The sequence below is a fragment of the Hipposideros armiger genome, unplaced genomic scaffold (genome assembly GCF_001890085.2).
Source record: "Hipposideros armiger isolate ML-2016 unplaced genomic scaffold, ASM189008v1 scaffold_169, whole genome shotgun sequence".
NCBI classification, from domain to species: Eukaryota; Metazoa; Chordata; class Mammalia; order Chiroptera; family Hipposideridae; genus Hipposideros; species Hipposideros armiger.
This window is the reverse complement of record NW_017731519.1, coordinates 2,671,926-2,692,986: the sequence shown is the minus strand read 5'-3', so window position 1 is coordinate 2,692,986 and position 21,061 is coordinate 2,671,926. Positions and strand designations below refer to the sequence as shown.

At 36.6% G+C, this 21,061-nt stretch overlaps 1 protein-coding gene across 1 annotated transcript in view; it reads left to right on the top strand.

The window, feature by feature from the left end:
- The window catches only part of IBTK (inhibitor of Bruton tyrosine kinase), a 95,957-nt gene that overhangs the window by 59,166 nt on the left and 15,730 nt on the right, over window positions 1-21,061 (top strand). The window contains exons 21-25 of the mRNA XM_019651908.1: window positions 191-221; window positions 3,532-3,680; window positions 5,240-5,403; window positions 6,777-6,869; window positions 7,391-7,534. Coding sequence (XP_019507453.1) covers window positions 191-221; window positions 3,532-3,680; window positions 5,240-5,403; window positions 6,777-6,869; window positions 7,391-7,534 — 581 coding nt within the window. The remainder of the gene's footprint in view (window positions 1-190; window positions 222-3,531; window positions 3,681-5,239; window positions 5,404-6,776; window positions 6,870-7,390; window positions 7,535-21,061) is intronic.

Here is a 21,061-nt window from a genome sequence, read left to right as displayed (position 1 = left end):
GGGCTGACTCGAACCGCTGTTGCTCAGAGCTCAAACTCTTGAGCGAGCTCTTAACCAACTGAGCCACTCAGCCGGCCCCTAAATATTATTATATGCCGTTTGCTGGGGCTACTGAAATAAAAAATAGTCCTTTTCTTAGGGAGACTACATAAAATCATAGTATATTGTGTGGTTTGTAAACTACCGGTAGTGTGATAGGAAAGATCTCTTAGAGGACAGTGGTACCTGAGGTGGATCTTGAACACTAAAGAGAAGTTAGCCAAGAAAAGGAGGCAGATAGATCTACTAAAAGAAGGAGGTAGTATCCTCCCAAGCCTAGAGGCAATTGAAAGAACTGCATATTTCTTGTGCATGTGGATCAGCAGTGTAGGGTTATGTGCAGATAATAGGAGATTGGTTGGAGAGGGTCAGATTTTGGAAGGTGTTATATGCCAAACTGAGGTATTTGGATTTTATTTTAAAGGCTATGGTTAGCTATTGATGGATTTTTAAGGCAGGGTGTGACTAGATGAGATTTGTTTTTAGAAAGACCACTCTGTCCAGTGACATAGAGGGTTAGAAGAAATGAGCAAAACATGACAGAGATACTATTATCACGTGGATTCAATTTATACATATCAGTGCTCTAAGGCAGGTGCTAAGTGAGATGCCATTCATGTGCATAGGAAGGTTATAAATGTGTAGAATACAACACATTTTCTGTCTACGTATTATCTAGATGATGTAGTTTTTCTAAAAGTTTTTTCCCAATTTTTTATTTTGAAAACCTTTAACCTATTGAAAAGATGAAAAAAAAAACAACCTTATACCCATCATCTACATATATTGTTAACCTCTTACCAAATTTGCTTTTTCTTGTAGGGTTCATATTGCATGCCCTCTTCCCATATCCTCCAAGCATTCTACACACACTTTTTTTTACTGATCCATTTGGAAATAAGTCGTAGACATGACATTTCCCCCAAAACTTTAATATGAATCTCCTAAGAATAAGGTTATTCTCCTACACAACCACAATATCATTATCTTATCTAAAACATATTAATTCATTAATATTGTCTAATAATGCAGCCTATATCCAGAGTTCCCTAATTGTCTAAAAATGTTTTTATAGCCTTTTTTGTTTTAACCCTTAAAAAAATCCAATATCCTTTCAAGATTGATATACCTAAATTGATTGATTCAGCACTAAAAAATAGTTTCCCATTTACCACATCTCCTGATTCCTACTTTAGGACCTTTAAATATTTTAAATTCTGTGATTTTGTATCCTTGTGTGAAGAGGTATGAATTACCTCTTGTCCTTAGAAGAAGGCATAGGTGGATTGACAGAAGGATGAATAAATGGATAGATAGCCATGAAACTAATGATTTCTCCAGTCACCTAAAAGACATATATATAGAAAAGCAGATACTTGGTTTGTTTTAAATAGTGTTATTATTAGCACATGTGTTACTCTTAGCATTTCAGAACTAGAAGAGACGTTAGTAATGAACTAATTTATATCCCTTCCTTTAAATCTGAGGGAACAAGCTCAGGAAACCTAAGTGATTTGAAATAGTGGCAGACAGAAATAGATTTTATTTTCTTGATTTCAGTTTTATATTCTTCCTGCTGTACCACTCTTTTTGTGGCCAAAGCAGATAATGACTGAAAGGTTAAATTTAATTGGAGGCCAAAAAGACCTATGCTGATAGAAAATTTGAGTATGGGGCAGATTTTATCAAAGACAGTTCTGTAATGGCTTAACATTTATTTGCATTGATCCTTAAAGTTAGACAGAAGACATTCTGTGAAAATGTCTTTTTGTACCCAAATTAATTGTTGGTCACTTTAATTATCCTCTTGGTTTATTATATTTATTTCCAATTAACTGTTGGGAGTGTTCCAGTATTAAATATGCTCTCTTAGATAAAAATTTGCCTCTTAAAATATTTAAAATATTGTGGGGGAGAAAAAGGTTTGAATGTTATTTCCAAACTTTATTTTGCAATGATAACCACAAAGGAGGCAAATGTCTTGTGAAGGTGGTTTACTTTAAAAAACATCACACTTATTTGAATATATAAGGGATTGTATGTTTTATTTTTTTTTTTTTTTAAGATTTTTATTGAGGAATTGGGGGGATGGGAACAGTGCTGGGGAATTGGGGGAAGGGGAACAGACAAGTTGCTGTCGTTTTGTTCTTCAGTCTAGTTGTGGAGGATGTTGCTTCACTGGCCCAAGTTGGCACCATCATTGCGCTCTTCCTGGGCAAGGCAGATCAGTCGCCGGCTTCTGGACGGCCGCTCACTGCGGCTGCTGGCCGCTCACGCCGGCTGCTGGCTACATACGGTACCCTATGGCAACCCACTGCCACAGGGGCTGCAGCCTACGCCGTCGCCGGCGACTCAGGGCAGTCCAGCTCCAGGTTGAGCTGTTGTTCAGCATCTTAGCTGTAGAGGGCAGTATCACTGACCCTCATATGTGGAAACCGAACCAGGGCCCTCTGGCGTCCCAAGCCAGTTCTTAACCATCGCGCCACTCGGCCGGCCCGGTATGTTTTATTTTTAAATCAATTGTACAGGTTTTAGTTATAGTCCATATAATGTATTTTTTGTTGTTGTTTATTTTGCTACTTCATTTAGATTGTTCTAAATTTGAATTAGCACCTTGGATTTCTCTGGATAGATACCTAAGAGTGGAATTGCTGGGTAATAAGGTAGTTCCATTTCCAGTTTTTTGAGATCCATACTGATTTCCATAGTTATTGTGCTAAATCTGAAATAGGTGAAAACAGACACATGAAACTGACTAATCTGCTAATGAACCTGGATATTAGGTATGGCAGGGAGACAGGTATTTAGCCTGCTTAAGAGAAGAAATGGCATATACATTTCATGACAACTCTTTTGCTTTAGGTGATAAGCTAATTAAAAATAGCTCTCAATCCACAGATTTTTTGCAGAATGAAAAACCCTCAAACAGACCACAGCTGGCTTCTGCTAAATGAGAGGCTGAAAAGCTATAATGCTCTTTCTACACAGAATGGGGCCAGTCCCCCCCCCCCCCCCCCCGCGTGGGTGCAAAGACCTCTATACTAAAAGACATATATGAAAGGAAAAGGGGAGGGGTCTGGAGTTTATTAATTTTGTCTTCTTTATGTGGAAAAAAAAGTTCTGAATTACTTTCTAAAGCAGATCACAAAAAAGTGTCTTCCTTAGATTCATTGCATAATTGCTATATAATTGAAACTTGTTTTAAATCTAGATTTTAAATCTTCATTTCAATTTTCACTTCAACTGATTTCTTTTTTCTGTTAGCTTGAATTATCAAGATTTTGGTACAGTGTCTATAATTGAAATGTTAAATTTGGATAAATGGAAGCTTTTGGCTCTATTTTGTTTTTTGAATGTTTTATATACATACATATATACATACATATATACATATATACACACATGTATATGTGTGTGTGTGTGTGTGCGTGTGTGTGTGTGTGTGTGTGTGTGTATGATCTATTTATTTATGGGTTTTAATTTACCTTTTAGGATTATTAAAATGTGCTAAGACCAATTCTGTGGAATCTCTTCCGGAACTATTGACATCAGACTCTGAAGGAAGCTATGCAGGAGTGGGTAGTCCTAGAGATTCACAGTCCCCTGATTTCACAACAGGATTTCCTTCAGATAAGTCGGAGGTTTGTTTTTACTTGTTTATTAATGTACTATTTTCTTAACTTCAAAATTAGGTCTATCGACAGTTTATCTTTAGTTTTATATTATTTTTACTTTAAAATACTGTTCTGCTTGGTTTATAATAAAATATAATTAATGACATAATATATGTAGTATTAGTTTTCTCAAGCTTGCATAATGTATCTAGTTTTAAAGATTTTAATGGCAGTTTTGAGCCATGTATGATGTTTTATTTCTAATCTTTCTGCAACTAAAATACATATTGATGTAAAAGTATAAGACCACTACAAACCTATTGAAAAATATAACTAAATTACTTGAAAATTATTTTGCGAAATGTCATTTAATACCAGCTAAAAATTGTCAAAGGAAAATGATTTTGAATGGAAGCCTAATTTCAAGTTCTGCATGGCCGCTTTCCTCCATGGTGTTAACTGGAACAATACAATCTGGAATGGAGTTCCTCTCCTAGTCTAACACAATTCATATTAAGCTGCAGAATTCCTAGTCTGGTCAACTCTGGAGATGCCATTTTTTAAGCATCTCTTAACATTGTATTCCATAATGGTTAATCTACAAGGAAGGAAAATATGTAACATTAAATACAGTCTTTTTTTTTTTTTAAGATTTTTTTTTTTTTAATTGGGGAATTGGGGGATGGGAACAGTGCTGGGGAATTGGGGGAAGGGGAACAGACAAGTTGCTGTCGTTTTGTTCTTCAGTCTAGTTGTGGAGGACGTTGCTTCACTGGCCCAAGTTGGCACCATCATTGCGCTCTTCCCAGGCGAGGCACATCAGTCGCCAGCTTCTGGACGGCCACTCACTGCGGCTGCTGGCCGCTCACGCTGGCTGCTGGCTACATACGGTAGTCCATGGCAACCCACTGCCGCAGGGGCTGCAGCCTACGCCGTCGCCGGCAACTCACCACAGCCCAGCTCCAGGTCGAGCTGTTGTTCACCATCTTAGCTGTAGAGGGCAGTGTCACTGGCCCTCATGTGGGATCCGAACCGGATCCCTGCTGCTCAGAGCTGGTGTCCAAAACCAGCTTTTAACCAATGCGCCACTCGGCCACCCCAGAAGTCGCGCTTTTAACCGAGCCCCTCGGCAGGCCCAGGATCCCTTTTTGAAGTGTCAATATTATTTGACTTTAATTTTATTCAGAATACTTTAATTATATTCAGAGTGAATTATATGACATACCAAATTTGAATATTAAATTAATGGACTTTAATTTTGAAGTTACTGCTTCATATCTTATTTGAACAACTGATATTAACATTTTTGTTTAATACTCATGTAAATAGAGATTTAATATGCAAACTTTTTTCCCTAAAAATTATTCCCAAAGCTCACAATAATTGGGTTATAGTCACTGATTCAGTTTGAGAATTGGGTAAGGCCCTAAACTATAGAACTGAATGTAAAATGCTGAATGATTATTGTTATGAGATTATAGTCTTTAATATAATTTAAGCAATATTTAAGTACCAGCTATGTGTTAGCTACTTGGCTAGGTTCTGGCTTTTTTATTCACTTTTTAATTTTTTTTTTTTATCCCCAGGGGAAAAGTAAACCATATGTTAATGGTACACCTCCTACATATTCTAGGGAAGATGTAAAACCATGGGAAAAATCGCCAGTACTTAAAGTATCTGCTCCACAGTCCATTCCTAGTAACAGAATTGATACTTCAAGCTCTTCCAATTGGGCTGCTGGCTCTTTCAGGTAGGATATTCATTTTGTGTCACACCTGTTAGTCTGAAATATTTATATTTAATCAAATGAAAAATTTTAATGAAGCACATTAAAAAATATTAATACAGATTTCTCATATAATACACAGAAAATTACTGAAATGCATATAAATTACTAATCAGCTAAAATGGGCTCAATTTTTCCATACAAAATTCAGTTGCCTCTGTATTGTCATCTGTTAATACTAGTAACTACTGCAACACACACTGACCTTTTTTTTTTTTTTATCTGTGATAGTATATATTAGTTAAAACTCCCAGGTCCCACTCAGGAAGACTATTTTGTCATTTGTAAACTTTATCTTTTATTTATTTTTTTAGCACATTAAGGGGTATTTAAGATCTCACAAAATGTATTGTTATTCACAGTTAATTTTCAGAAGATGTTCATGTAATGCTACTGTGCTTTTAACCTATGTTTTATCCATATTTTTCTTTTATTTAGAAAAGTCAGTTTTTAAAACTATAGGAGTAGATATAATTAAAATGCAATATTCTTTTTCAGTGTTTATTGACCTTGTGATTCATCTTTATATACCTACTATGGTTTATCATATTCTAAAACTGTTGTTATAATTGACTTACCAATTATCTGGATGATTTGTGCAATTATTTTGAAATATGCTGTATTTTGCACAATTGAAACAAAGATTATGTGCTAGTGTATGTTGCTTCATGATCTAAAGGTAGTTCAAGAATGAATTCAAATTTTTTGCCTTTCTAAGTAAATATACTTGTGAGAACACCTAGAAACGCCTTCTAATCACTAATGTTAAACTATTTTATTAAACATCTTTTAAGACTAGCTTTGTGTAAAGTCAGCAAAATATATTGGGTATTTCTAAAGATTGTAGAATTTTTTTTCTCATTGGTTTACTCCCTCTGGTGGGTCTAATATTGAGCATCCCCAACTTTTTCCACTAAATTTAGTTTTGTTAACATTAGATTATGTTAATTTTTTTGTTGAAAATAAGAGGAAAGAATATAATTTTTTTAAGTTCCATTTATTTTGAAGGATAAAAATTTAAAAGAACTTTGAGTCCTTCTGCCTAAGTTAGGTAAGTTAAGGATATCTCTATTGTTTGTCTTTTTGTTTAAGAGTTTCAATTATATCACTTAACATTATGACTTTGGATTCATTTTAGTTGTTCTTTATGTATTTTTACATAAAAGTAGCTTTCATTCAAAATATCTTATTTTGAAGTTGGCCACAGCTGATGAAAAAGACCTAAATTATCCTCTCATTATAAATCTTATATATATATATATAGTTTCAGTGAAGTTTGGAAATTGGACTTATGGATAAATGAATGTATTGTAAAAAGACTTTTATATGTCTTTTAGTCCTGTCAGCCCTCCTGTCATGGATCTCAGAACCATCATGCAAATTGAAGAAAATAGACAAAAATGCGGAGCTACACCAAAGACAAATTTGGGGTTGGTTAAAAAAATCATAAAAAAGGATAGACCATGTTATTATAGTTCCTCCCTAAAAACTGGAAAGACCTACTGACCTTTCTTATTATTTTTCTGCATTTTAAGTTAAAGTAAATTATAAGCTCTTTTCTAGGTAATTTAGCCTCCCTAACATTATTTCCTAAATATACAGTAAAGATTTAGTTGGGATGATAATCCAGTTCTTCTAAAACATAGGATTTACCTCTAAAATGATGACTGTGGACTAGTTCTGATGCAACTGTATTAGTAAGTAGGAAGTTCATATGTAGCTATTACTTAGTCATTGATAGTATAAACTGATATTGTCACTGTTGAAACTTGTGGACCATTTTGTTCCAATAATACTAAAACTACATCAAACAAACAAAACAATATAATTACCTATAACCTTCATTAAGCAGAAATTAATGTGATTGGTTTAATTTCTAGCAAAATGATTTCTTATGAAATTAAACTTTGTTAAGCAGTACTGAAATTAATTGATTTAACTTAATTTCTAGCAAAATGATTTCTCCTGGAGTAAAACTTTCTCAGAAGCAAAGAAAAATGATTGCAATGACTACCAAAGAAAATAATTCAGGAATGAATAGCGTGGAAACAACTTTAACTGCTTCATTCAAAACCTCAAAACCTGCACACGCATGGTAAGCTCTAATTTTTATTAAATAAGCATAGATCTGTGCATTAGCTTGTTTTCTTAAATAGTATTATTTATGTGATGATTTCTTTTTATTTTTCAATTGACATACAATATTATATTAGTTTCAGGTGTACAACATAGGGATTAGGCATTTATATAACTTACAAAGTGACCACCCTGATAAATCTAGTACCCATCTGAAACCATACATAGTTGTTATAATATTATTGACTGTATTCCTTGTGCTGTACTTCATATCCCCATGACTATTTTGTAACTGCCAGTTTGTACTTGTTAATCTCTACCTGTTTTTCACCCACCTTCTTAACCCCCGCCATCTCGCAACCATCAAAATGTTCTCTATACCTATGAGTTTGTTTCTGTTTTATTATTTTTCTTTAGATTCCACATATAAGTGAAATCATGGCATTTGTCTGTCTTTCTCTTACTTACTCCATTCAAAACAATATCCTCTAGGTCCATCCATGTTGTTGCAGATTGCAAGGTTTCATTCTTTTTTATGGCTAAGTAATATTCCATATGTGTGCACCACTTCCTCTTTATCCATTCATCCATTGATGGACACTCAGGCTGCCTCCATATTCTGGCCACTGTAAACAGTGCTGCAATGAACATAGGGAGCACACATCCCTTTGAAGTATCATGTTAGGTTTCTCTGGATAAATACCAGGAAGTGGGACTACTGGGTCCTTCCTTGTTTTAAAGTCTATTTTGTCTGGTATGAGTATTGCTATTCCAGCTTTTTGTTTGTTTCCATTTTCATGAAATTATCTTTTTCCATCCCTTTTACTTTCAGTCTGGGTGTGTCTTTTTGATCTGGAGCGAGTCTCTTGTAGGCAGCATATGTGAGGGTCTTATTTTCATATTCTTTTAGCCACCCTATCTTTTGATTTGAGCATTTAATCCATTTACATTTAAAGTAATTGTTGACACATGTAGTTATTGCCATTTTATTATTCACATTTCATATCTTTTTTTCCTTCTTAAATCCTTTTCACATTACTTATAATACTAGTTTGGTGGTGAGGAACTGTTTTAGCTTTTTCTTGTCTGGGAAGCTCTTTATCTGTCTTTCAGTTCTAAATTATAGCTTTGCTGGGTAGAATAATGTTGGTTGTAAGTCCTTACATTTTATAACTGAATATTTTATGCCAATCCCTCCTGGCCTGCAAAGTTTCTATTGAGAAATCAGCTTACAGTTTTATGGGAGCTCCCTTGTAGGTAACTAACTGCTTTTCTCTTGCTACTTTTAACATTCTCTCTTTATCTTTAACCTTTGGCATTTTAATTATGATATGTCTTGGTGTGGGTCTCTTTGGGTTCATCTTGTTTGGAACTCTGTGCTTCCTGGGCTTGTATGTCTGTTTCCTTTACCAGGTTAGGAAAGTTTTCCATCATTGTTTCTTCAAATAGGGTTTGAATCCCTCTATTTCTCTCTTTTCCTTGTAGTAACCCCTGTGATAGAAATGTTGTTACACTTGATGTTATCCCATAGGTCTCCTAAACTGTCCTCATTTGTTTGGATTCATTTTTCTTTATGCTGTTCTGATTGCGTGCTTTTTGCTACCTTCCAAATCACTGATTCAATCCTCTGCTTCATCTATCTAATCTGTGTATTCTTTTTTTTTTTTTTTTTTTTTAGCTGAGCCATCCTGCCACCAGTTGGCAGCTCAGCGGCAGCTCAACTCGGGCCGTGAATCAAACTGGGGACCCTGTTGCTCAGAGCTCAAACTCTTGAGCGAGCTCTTAACCTACTGAGCCACTCGGCCGGCCCCTAATCTGTGTATTCTTAATTGCAGTTTTTGTGTTTGTTTTTGACTGGTTCTTTCTTATGGTTTCTCTGTCCTTTTTTATGCTTATTACTATCTCTTTGTTGAAGTTCTCATTAAGTTCCTTGACATCCTTATAGCCATTGTTTTGAACTCTATCTAGTAGAGTGCTTGCCCCATTTTGTTTAGTTCTTTTTATGTTTTCTCCTATTCTTTCATTTGGAACACATTTCTGTCTCCTCATTTTGGCCTTTTCTCTGTTTGTTTTTATGTATTACGTAGATCTGCTATGTCTCCCAGTCTTGGTAGAGTGGCCTTATGTAGTAGGTTTCCTGTGGGGCCCAGTGGCATAGTCTTCCTGGTCACTGGAGCCGGTGCTCCACGTGTGTCCTTTGTGTAGGTTGTGTGTGCCCTCCTGTGATAGTTGAGCCTTGGTTGCTGTTTGCATGTCATTTGAAGGTATTGAGCCTTGGGCTGACTGGTGATTAGGATGGGCCATGACTACAGTGGAGGAGCTGTTGTGCAGGGGCTGACCCTGCAGAGCAGAATTTGCTTTAGCAGGGTTCTAGTGCCAGCCCAGTCTGCCTTTTGGATGTGTCGTTCTTGGAGGCAGCTGGGTGGTGCCCCTTCTCAGTCTGAAGCTGGCCATTGGACATGCTGACCCCAAGGACTCCTGGGAAGGTCCCTGCTGCAGGCCAAATTTTGCTGTAGCCTGCACCCTGCCCTGGGCCACCTGGCATGAGCCACAAAGCAATCTGCAGATGGTCACAACCCACACTGGGCTTGGAGGTGGTGACTCAAGCAACCAAGTTGTGAACCAAGGCTGGCTGTTAACCAATACCAGGTTTGGGGCTGCCTAACAAAAGGTTTGGGATAAGCCAAGGCCAGATGCAACTTGTTGTGGGTTCATGAACCTTTGAGAGATTTTAGGAAATCTAAAATTCAAATCTAAAATTGCAGCATGAGCCAAGACAGACTGTTTATATGGAAAAGCCACTGGAAGTTGCTTGGGTGGGCATACAAGTTAAGTGGGATGGGGTCTCAGGGAATCACCAGAGAGAGGCAAAGAGTGTTAGCCAGGTTGATGGAGACTCAGATATGGTGGCCATGTGCATCTATATGCCAGAACTGGGAGGGCTCAACAAAGAAACAATGGATTCTGCCAGGACTACCATCTGGGAGAAAGCTGCCCCTCTGCTCCTCACCCTGTAGCCAAACAATTCAATTCCTCCGTGTATGTCTCTGGTGTCCCAGCTCTGGAGCTCAGGGGGCGAGTAAGTCCATGCCTGGGCCCTTTAAGAGGAGCACCTGGGAGTTCGGCTGCCCTCCCCCTCACTTAGCCACAATATCCACTGTATTTCACAGCCAGAAGTTGTGGGGACTTCTCTTTCTGCACTGGCACCCTGGGCTGGGTACCCTGGTGTGGGGCTAGGACCCCGCACTCTTCTGGAGTGGACCTCCTCATCTGAGATATTCCTCCCCATTTTTAATGATCGCACATGAGAGAAGGTATGCACAGTAGTTACCTACTCCTGCATCTTGACTGGAATGTATTAGCTTTAAAGGTAGTTATTGGTTTCTGGGTTCCCCCCCCATCTTTTTTGAGTACTCCATTTCCCTCTTTGCTTTTAAGTTAAAAACCGGATCTTAGGAAATAAAGATGTTATTTTTGTTTGTTTTGACAAGTATATCATGGTTTTCAAAAGTTTTTTGTACATAGATATAATTTCTTCTTGGTATTTTAATTAGTGTTTAATGCTAAAGCATTTTAAAGGGCATCTTTTTTTTCGTTTTCTATAAAATAATATGTATCTTAGAAACATTTGACAGCAAATGTTTTTTTTAACCATAGAAAAACTTTATGAAAGCCAACATTTTTTTTTTCACTGATGTCCTTCTGTATGCATCATGTACCTTTCGATTGTTAGAATCAAAGCTTGTACTTACTGCTTTTTTTAAGCAGGGCCATTTACATATTGGGTTATTGGAAAAGTCATGACGTATTTTTTGTTTTTCGTTGCAAAAATGCTTCATGACTTTTCTGACAACCCAATAACATTGTATAAGTTTTCTCTATTAGAATTTACCTGTAATGGTATTAATAGTAATAATCTACAAAGAGGTCAGATAGCAATTTTGAGATGTGTAAAATACGTTGTACTTCCTGCTCCCCTTCCATCTTCCTTTTCTTTATAACCGATAATATAATAATTGGAAACCAATTCTAGAAAAAAAGTACATGGATAGTGTGAAGGGCAAGAAAGAGATCAGTAGAACCCAGTTTCTCACAGGCATTGAAGAGGATCTTGGAGGCCACCCTTGATTTGGGGGAATGTCTTCATTGCTTTTAACACCACATTTTTCTATTTGTAAGAGGAAATACTTTTCCCAATTAAAGTGTAAAATATTTTGAAGAGAGTGACAACTCATGTTACTTTGAGTGCCACCAACAGGACTAAAATCATTGTCTGTCAGAGCCATTAGTAGATCTAAAGCGTCATCACAAGAAAAAGAAAGAAAACTAAGAGGGTGGAAAAACCTAAGTTAAAAAAGAAGAGTATGTAAAACTTTAGCGAATGGGTTTAGTAGAATGTTTCAATTAACCAACATTTGTTGTGTACCTTCTATGTGCAAAGCACTCTTCTAGTTTCTGATGGTTAAGGCAGTATACAAGACTGATGTGGTCACTATCTCTGCAAGGTTTATGGGGTAGCTATTACAACATTGTGTTGTATTTTCCCTAATCAAAACTATTGGAAAAGGTTTTAAAAAAAAAGCTCTTGGATCTCAAGATAATATATTGCAATTTGAGATACTTAACTAAGTACATGAGAAAACTTTGGGCCTACTAATACAGTTTTAACCATGCCATCAATTAGTTTATTTAAAAATGAAAAGTAAATGAACAAAAGAAGGAACAAACAATGATCACTCAAATTAGGGAATCCAACTAATGGACATATGGAATTTTTTGGTTCAGAATCTATTTCAAACATAGGAATTCATTTCAGCCCAATAAAATAAAAATTTTTAATTAAATTAAAACAAAAACAGTTTAAAATTTCATATGTAGTAATACTCTAAGGCTTGCAATGAAAGACAGCTGTCCCCTGCCACAAATCTTCCCTTTCATGACTGGTTAATTATCTTGAGTAAGATTATGTTTACTTTTTTTTATACTTTTCTATTTTTTTTCCTACAATAACTAATTTCCTTAATTTTTCCCTTGATTTCTATATATGCATCACTAATTTTTTCCCAAACTCTAGAACATAACTCTTTCTAGTATGATGAACATATCAGGTAATCTATCGATTTTGCTTGTTTTCTTGTGACAGCTACCTTAGAACTCTATGTTCTTTGGTCTGAACTGCGTCTTTTCCAGGCCTTCTGAACATCTGTCATCTTGAGACTTCCCTTAACAGTCATCCTGGGAATATCCCTTGCTTCCCTCCAGTGTTTGATCCTCAGTTTCCCAGATTCTGTCTTTTTCTATTTCTGATTTACTCTTTGTTTTGGTGTAGCACAGCTCCTGTGGTTTCCTGATAAAGGATATTTAGGACATACATTTTTGGAGCTCTTATGTCTATGAAAATGTTTTTGCTCTCTTTATTCTTGGCTGATAATTAGCCTGGAACAGAATTCTAAGTTAGAAATCATTTGTAGGGTTTGTTCTTTTTCTTCCTACTTGTTGGGAAATCTAATGCCATTCCAATTTCTAACTTTTTATAGGTTACCAGTTTCCTCCCTGCCCTATTTTTTTCTAAAAACATAAAGGATCTTTTCTTCATCTCTGTTGTCCTGAAATGTCTCAGTGATGTGCTTTAATGTGGTTCTTTTTTGATAAATTATACTGGGTACTCAGTGGGCTCTTTTAATTGGAAAAAATCATGTCTTTAAGTTCTAGGAACATTTTACTTACTGTTTGATACTTTCTTCCTCACTGTTTTCTCTAGAATTCATGTTAGTTGGATATTGCTCTTCCTGCATCCCTCTGGTTTTCTGACATGTGCTATTCTATTATCTTCCTATTCTACTTTCTGGAACATTTTCCAGACTTTTATCTTACAACCCTCTATGAAATAGTTTCACTTCAACTATTAAAATCTTTATTTGCCAAGAGCTCTTTCCTGTTTTCTGATAGTGTCCTTTTATAGTATCCTATTCAACATTCACTGTTAAAGATACCTGTATGCTATAAACTTTTTCACTCTTTAGTATATACCCAACAGAAATATATGCACATGTGCACCAGGCAACATGTATTGGAATGTTCATATCATTATTTGTAAAACCAATAAAACTGGAAATAACCTATATGTTTATAGCAGTGAATGGATAAATTATAGTTTATAGTAGAATACACACCATAATAAAAAAAATAAATTTTAACGAAATACAACTGCATGGATAAATCTCATCAATATAATATTAAGCAAAAGAAGCCAATCAGCAAAAATAAAAAGGAATAAAACTATATGATTTGGGAGGTGGGCCCAAAGTGATGGTGTGCTTGGATGCTGAGCTTGCCCTCTCCCAAAATACATCAAATGTACACATGTATTTGGAGCAGTTCTTCCTGAGAGACAACTGTGAGCCAATTGAACAGCTTCTGCACAACAAGCAAGAGAAGGACTGCAGGTCCTGAATGCAAATCAAAACCATGAGATACCACCTCACACCATTCAGAAATGGCTGTTATCAAAAAGTCAACAAATAATATGTTGGCAAGGATGTGGGAAAAAGACAGTCCTTGTGCACTGTTGGTGGGACTGCAAATTGGTGCAGCCACTATGGAAAACTATGGAGATTCCTGAAAAACCTAAAAATGGATCTGTCATACCATCCAGCAATTCTACTTCTGGGTATTTATCCCAAGATAAAGAAAACACTAATTAGAAAAGATATATGCACCACCTACATTCATTGCAATGTTATTACCAATAGGTAAGATATGGAAGCAACCTAGGTGTCCTTCGATAGATGAATGGATGAAGATGTGTGTGTGTGTGTGAATGTGTGTGTGTGTATGTATATGTATATATAGGTACATACACACACACGTACACTACACACACAAAAAAAGAATATTATGCAGAAATAAAAAAATGACATTTTACCATTTGTGACATGGATGAACCTAGAGGTTATTTTGCTAAGTGAATTCAGTCAGAGAAAGACAAATACCGTATTGTTTCACTTATATGTGGAATCTAAAACAACTTAAAACCAGACTCAGAAACAGAGACCAAAGGGATGGTTATCAGAAGATAACCCTGGGGAGATATACAAAAAAGGTAAAGGGGGATATACTCAAAAATATTGTGATAAAGCTTGCATGGTGACAGATGATTACTAGAATTAGTGGGGTGATCACGTTGTAAGATATAAAAATGTCAGATTACATTGTACAACTGAAACTATAACATAATATATTGTAAACCCACTATACTTACCGTATTTGCTGGCGTATAAGACGACCCCCTAACATTTCCACTCAAAATACAGAGTTTGTTATATGGTCGGCTGTGTGCGATTTTGCGAGTGTAGTAAAATCGCATAACAGCAAAATCGCATAACAGCCGAGCATACACCCAGCAGCGCTGCTGATGCCTGAACGGTATGTGGAATGAAGTGGGCGGGCATCGGGAGGCCACTATGGCACGGGGCAAGCACTATGGGCAGTCTATCTGAAGTGTACCTGGCGTATAAGACGACCCCCCACTTGGAGGCATATTTTTCAGGGCCAAAAAATCGTCTTATACGCCGGCAAATACGGTAAAACATTTTTTAAAATAAACTGATCATAATTTTAAAAAAAATTACATTTATACAAGTTAAAAATAGTCATTGATTTACACATGTTTATTCACTCTTTGTATGTTTTAATTCATTTTAATTATGTTTTATTGTTTTTAAGTTCTAACTGGAAGCTCTGTGTGACTGTGTAGAACAGGTTGACTGATAGATGTGACTGTAGGATGACCTAGTAGTATCCGTAGAGGAGCCCCGTTTGTCAGTATCTCCATGTCTTTTCTCCTGGGTCTGTCAGTTTCCCTGAAGAGGAGCCTTTTAAGTTTTATATTTGGTTGACAGCATTCTGGAAGCTTAGCAGGGACTGAGGTTCTCATCATTTGGTATAGATTTTCATATGCCTCTCCTTTCTGTGCGTTTACTTTGTACACAACAGTTTACTCCTGCCTGCCTGCCTGCCTCTATTACTTGTGACTTTCAATCACATTTTCCTTCTACCAAGGTAAAGAGGTGCAATCATCTGACCACATAGAGGAGATAGGGAGGATGGCTAACATTCTCTACCACTCAAGTAAACTTGGGAACTAATTTTCATCTTCATGCCTGCTTTAGGACTCAGTACATAAGATGGCTCCAGTGTGTGAGCCTTTTCAGGGTTCTGAGCTTTAAACCCTACCACCACGTCACTTGATGAGAATTGGGTTTCCTTTATTTCCACTGCGTACATCAATGATTACTCGAGCAGTTTTCCATCATGCAATAATTTACTAGTTTTGGTTTTGGTCTGCCATTGTCTTAATGCTTTATTCTTTCTGCCTTTGTGGGTTTATGTCTTTCTGATTACTTGCGTGTTCACTTTATATGGGATTTCAGGGGAAAGGATTAAAGTGGTCATTTGTCTGAAACTTCAGACTTTGATTTTCAAATTCAGAAAAATTTTTCCCCAGTTATTATTAACAACATGAGCTCAGACTCCCATCCATTTTGAAGGGACTATCTAAATTTCAAAAGAAATCTGTTATGGCCTACTAAAGAGAATTCTAGAAACATGGGAAGAAAGATGCCATAAAATTAGGCCAAAAATATAATCAGGGTATTTTTTCTTAAAAAATCATTTGGTGACTGTGAAATATGTGATGTTTATTACACATTTATTTTATGAAAATGTGATCGGAAAATTTAAATAAAAACAAATGAATAATGGATTTTTTTTTGTATTTTGGAATACCAAGAAAATTTAACTCACCAATTATAGAGAATTTTCTTCTGAATTATCAGAGTGAGAGGTATCAATTGCCATAAAATTAATCATTTATGCACTTTTTATGACTTCTTGCAACTGTATTTTTGGTATCTTAAGGATCTTTTAAAGTTCATTTCTGCTAAATAATTTTGAATGTATGTATTATTTGAACTCATTAGTGAGCTGAGATAACTTAGTAAAAATGTGTATAAGATATATATGTCAACATGTATGTATAAAAATACATATATACAAAGTAAGCATATACAATATATACACATATAATTTATTATTTGGTTATGGAGATATTATCCTAAGTTAATGTCACAGATTAGAAAACATTTGTTAGAAATTTTAAGACTACATTTACCTAAAATGGTTGATGTTTGCTCTTACTGGATTTTGATGCATATTTAGTATAAATGGAAATAACCATTATTATGTTGTTACTTTTTTTGAATCCTTAGAATTCTACAAGTTTAGTATATTACTATGATTTTTAATCAGATACATATAAGGTGTAAATACATGTAATATATGCTTGAAGAAATATAAAATGGAATAGATTTGTTTTCCTGAGAATATTCCTTGTGAATTTTGGTCTAAACAAAGTTGGTAGCATTTGAAGTTTGCTCTGCTTTGTAAAATGTACAAAATTAATCTGAAATTAGCATTTTAATCTGATTTACGGATTGCATTTATAGAATATATTCATTACTGTAGTGATTTATCATTAAGTGTTTTAAAATACTTCCCAAAGGTACATTTTCATCATCCTGATGAATTATATAATATGATTTTATTTTCTTAGATGTTTTTATACTCTATTTTAATATTAGGATTAATGTACAATTTATTAGCAAATCACAACTTAGCCCTCTTAAATCTGCTTCTGGTTGTAATAAGGATTTTCATTAGTTTGTTCACATATTCATTCACCTAGTCTTTATGACTCCCAGTATATAGTTGTAACCCTGCTGCTTGCAGTTAGGTGTGGCAATGTTAAGTATTAAAAATAACTGGTTGTTGCATTAGAATGAAGTTCTAACCAGTTGGATTTTAAATCTAATGTGAAAACACCAAGTGTATATGGGAGTTGGCCACTTTTCGTTATCCATGGTTTTACTTGGCAAAATAATACAACATTTCTTACCAGTCATCTTGAGTAGAAGAATGTACAATCTTTGTGGCCTTACTTGATTTATGAATGTAAATTCTTTTAAATTCCATTTACAGCTAACCTATAAATTATAAACTAATTTCAATTATTTAATGTTTTACAGCTAGAAATTTTATTTATTAAAGCAAAAATTTCAGGTCTGTTTTAGCTGAAGAACAAATCTTGATTACTTTTATATGTGGCTACAATGTCTATAAATGCTTCTCCATAAAGTTTCCCTGTCTGCTAAGATGGAAAATAGCCAGAGCCTATGAGTTAAGGAAGTAAAATTGTGGGAAACCAGATACTATTTCAAATTATGGCATGATCAGTGGAAAGAATAATATAACTCATTTAAAGAAAACTGCGTAAGACATTTTGTAGGTAACTACTATGCATGATTAATGAACATATGAGTTTAAGATATTTTGTTAAGTCCTGTTACCTATATTTATTCTTAAGGAGATGTTTATCATAAGTAACTTTTTTAAAAAATAACTTTTTTAGACTGTATATCACTTATCACATATAAAAGTGCCCAATTTACCAGTAGGGTGAATCTGGTAACTTCTGCTTTTTATACACATCATTGTGAAGTTTCTGTATTTAGAGACATGAATTTCATGAGACATTCATTGAATTTTCTGGCAAGAGTTTTTGCCAGCAGTGTTCTAAATGACTAATGATACTTTATACCATAATTGCCTTGTTTGCCAATAGAAACTATCAGGTATGTGTGCTTTTGGGAGGAGAAGGGACTTGGTAAGGAAATGGGGAGTGGTTCTTTTGTATATGTATATAAATTTTTTAATGTTCTATGTATGTGTGTGTTTGGGGGGAAATTTTGTGATAAAGTCAAAGTCAGCTAAGTTCCTTTTGAAGAAATGTTTTTAATATGAATACTTCAGGTCATGTTTCTGATACAAATCTATAAAGAAAATGTCTCTCATGATTTAAGATTTTACTTAGGTAAATGACTTAAATGTGGACACAGTAGTATAGTAATTAAGCAGGGGTTTTGAAGTGAGCTTTACTTGAATTTAACTTGTGGATCTGTTACTTGGTATCTTTGCGAATTTAGATCAGTTATTTAACCTTTCTCTGTCTTACTTTTCCTGTCCATAAAATAGGTCTAAAAACAGGCACCTATTTCACAGGGGTATTGTAAGTTAATCCATGGAACACATTTAGTGCTGTCAACACTGTATAATCAAATACATAAATGTTAATAATTTAATTTTGCTATGTTTACATGTTTAATTGATTTCCTTAACATGTATTAAGTTTTTGTTGAATTTTTTTAAGAAAAATCTTATGTGATACATTTTGTGTTGATTTAACCTTTATTTAGTAAATAGTAATTTAGTAAAAATTTCTAACTAATTTTGTTATGAATAGATGCTTAGTTCACATGCTAACAAAACAAAGTGTGAATCGTTATTTTTCTCCCATTGTGTTATCTTTGGCACTTTATAAGGAATTGTGTTGTCTTGATTTCTAATTGAAAGCATTAGCAGACTAGATGTCAGAGTATGAGTTTTGTGATCATAAAGAATTGGATTTGGAGTAGGATCCAAGATGGTGGAGTAGATAAATACTGTGCTTGCCTCCTCCCATGACCGTATTAAAATTACAACTAAATTATAGAACAATCAACCTGGAGAACTATCTGAAGTCTAGCTGAGCAGATGACCTATAACTGGGGATATGAAGAAGAAGCCATGTCAAGACTGGTAGGAGGGATGGAGACAAGAAATGACCAGCACTATATCTACTTGTGGTGGTTGATAATCTGGAAGGATATGTCTGCCACAGAGGTCACCCCGAGGAGTGAGGGACCCCAGCCCCACACTGGGTTCCCCAGTCTGGAGTACTGGTGCTGGGAAGAGAAGCTCCCACAAACTCTGGCTGTGAAAAACAGTGGGGATTCTGACCATCCAGGTGAGACGGAAGGCTGCTGGAGGCCTATGCACAGACTCATTTGCAAGCAGTCACCTTGGGCTCTGGCAGAGGTACAGTGACTTAGGAGGAGTCAAAGACATACAGGGAGAGGCTGAGTTGTATGCCTTCAGGTTGAGAATTGGAGGGACAGTCGCCATTTTCTCTGTGTAGACACTCCTCTGCAGCTGGTATCTGGGTGCCATCTTTCCTGTGTTGAGCCCTAACCCACAGCCAAATCTGAATCTTCATTGGCCAGGTGAACTTCACTCACTGCACCCTGGTGACTTCATGGAACCCGGCCCCACCCAACTTATACAACATGGAAGAATCTTTCTTGGCCAACAGCCAGCTCCGCCTGCATTTCACTCTTTCTGGAAAACTCTCGGGTTTGTGGGTCCCAGGTGGGTGGCGGCTGCCCTCAATATGCTCTGAGACTTTTGCTGACTAGCTACAGACTTAGCAGTGGCACCAAACCAGAATCTATGTTAATCTAGTGAACACCACTCATCACACCCTGGTGACTCCCTGAGGCCCTGCCTCACCCAACTTGTATACCATATGAAGCTCTATCAGTGGCTGAGCCTTACACTAGCCAGCAGGCAGCAGTAGGCCTTGGGGCGTCTTGGGCTTTTTGCAGAGCTACCCCAGATTCAGTAATGGTGGCAGCCATCCTCAGTTTACAGTGTGGCCTCCCATGAGCCTCCAGGTCCAGCACAGAAAGCAACCAACCGCGGATTGCTTTTTATCTCCTACCACGTAGTCCCCAGCTAGTTTCAGCCAGGGGCTGACCCAAGGCCTGCACCAGAGCCCCTCCCCAAGAGGCCCTAGAATCAACATAGTTGGAGGTCAGCTTCAGACCCCAGCACAGCACTACCCAATTAGCCTCACAAGTGGCACACCAAAAGGGCGGTCTTAGCAGGCATGAGAGCCCACTGAAGCGAGCCCCACTCCATGAGATAAGACCCTCACAGAGCACCTCGTAAGCTGTGAATGTGGCCACACCCCACAGCCAGTCAGCTTGAGGGTCAGTCCCACCCACTGGTGTGCCAGTAGCAATCAAGGCTCAACTATAACAGGAGGGCATGCATAACACAAGGGACAGGAACACCTAGCACAGGTGACTAGGGAGACTGTGCCATTGGGTCCCACAGGGCACGTACTACATAAGGTCACCCAGCCAAGTCTGGGAGATGTAGCAGATCTATCTAATAGAAACAAACACAAAGAGTCAGCCAAAATGGGGAAATAATTATGTCCCAAATGAACAGGAGAAAACTCCAGAAAAAAACTAAGCCATATGGAGGGAAGCATCACATCAAAAACAGTGGTTATAGGGTGCTCAGTGAACTTAGGGGAAGAATAGATAAACTCACTAAGAACTTCAACAAAGAGATAGTAAGCATAAAAAGGACGCCAGAGGGCCCCGGTTCGGATCCCACATATGAGGGTCAGTAACACTGCCCTCTACAGCTAAGATGCTGAACAACAGCTCAACCTGGAGCTGGGTTGCCATGAGGCGACGGTGTAGGCTGCAGCCCCTCCTGCAGTAGGTTGCCATGGGCTACCGTGGGTAGCCAGCAGCCAGCGTGAGCGGCCAGCAGCCACAGTGAGCGGCTGTCCAGAAGCCAGCGACTGATCTGCCTC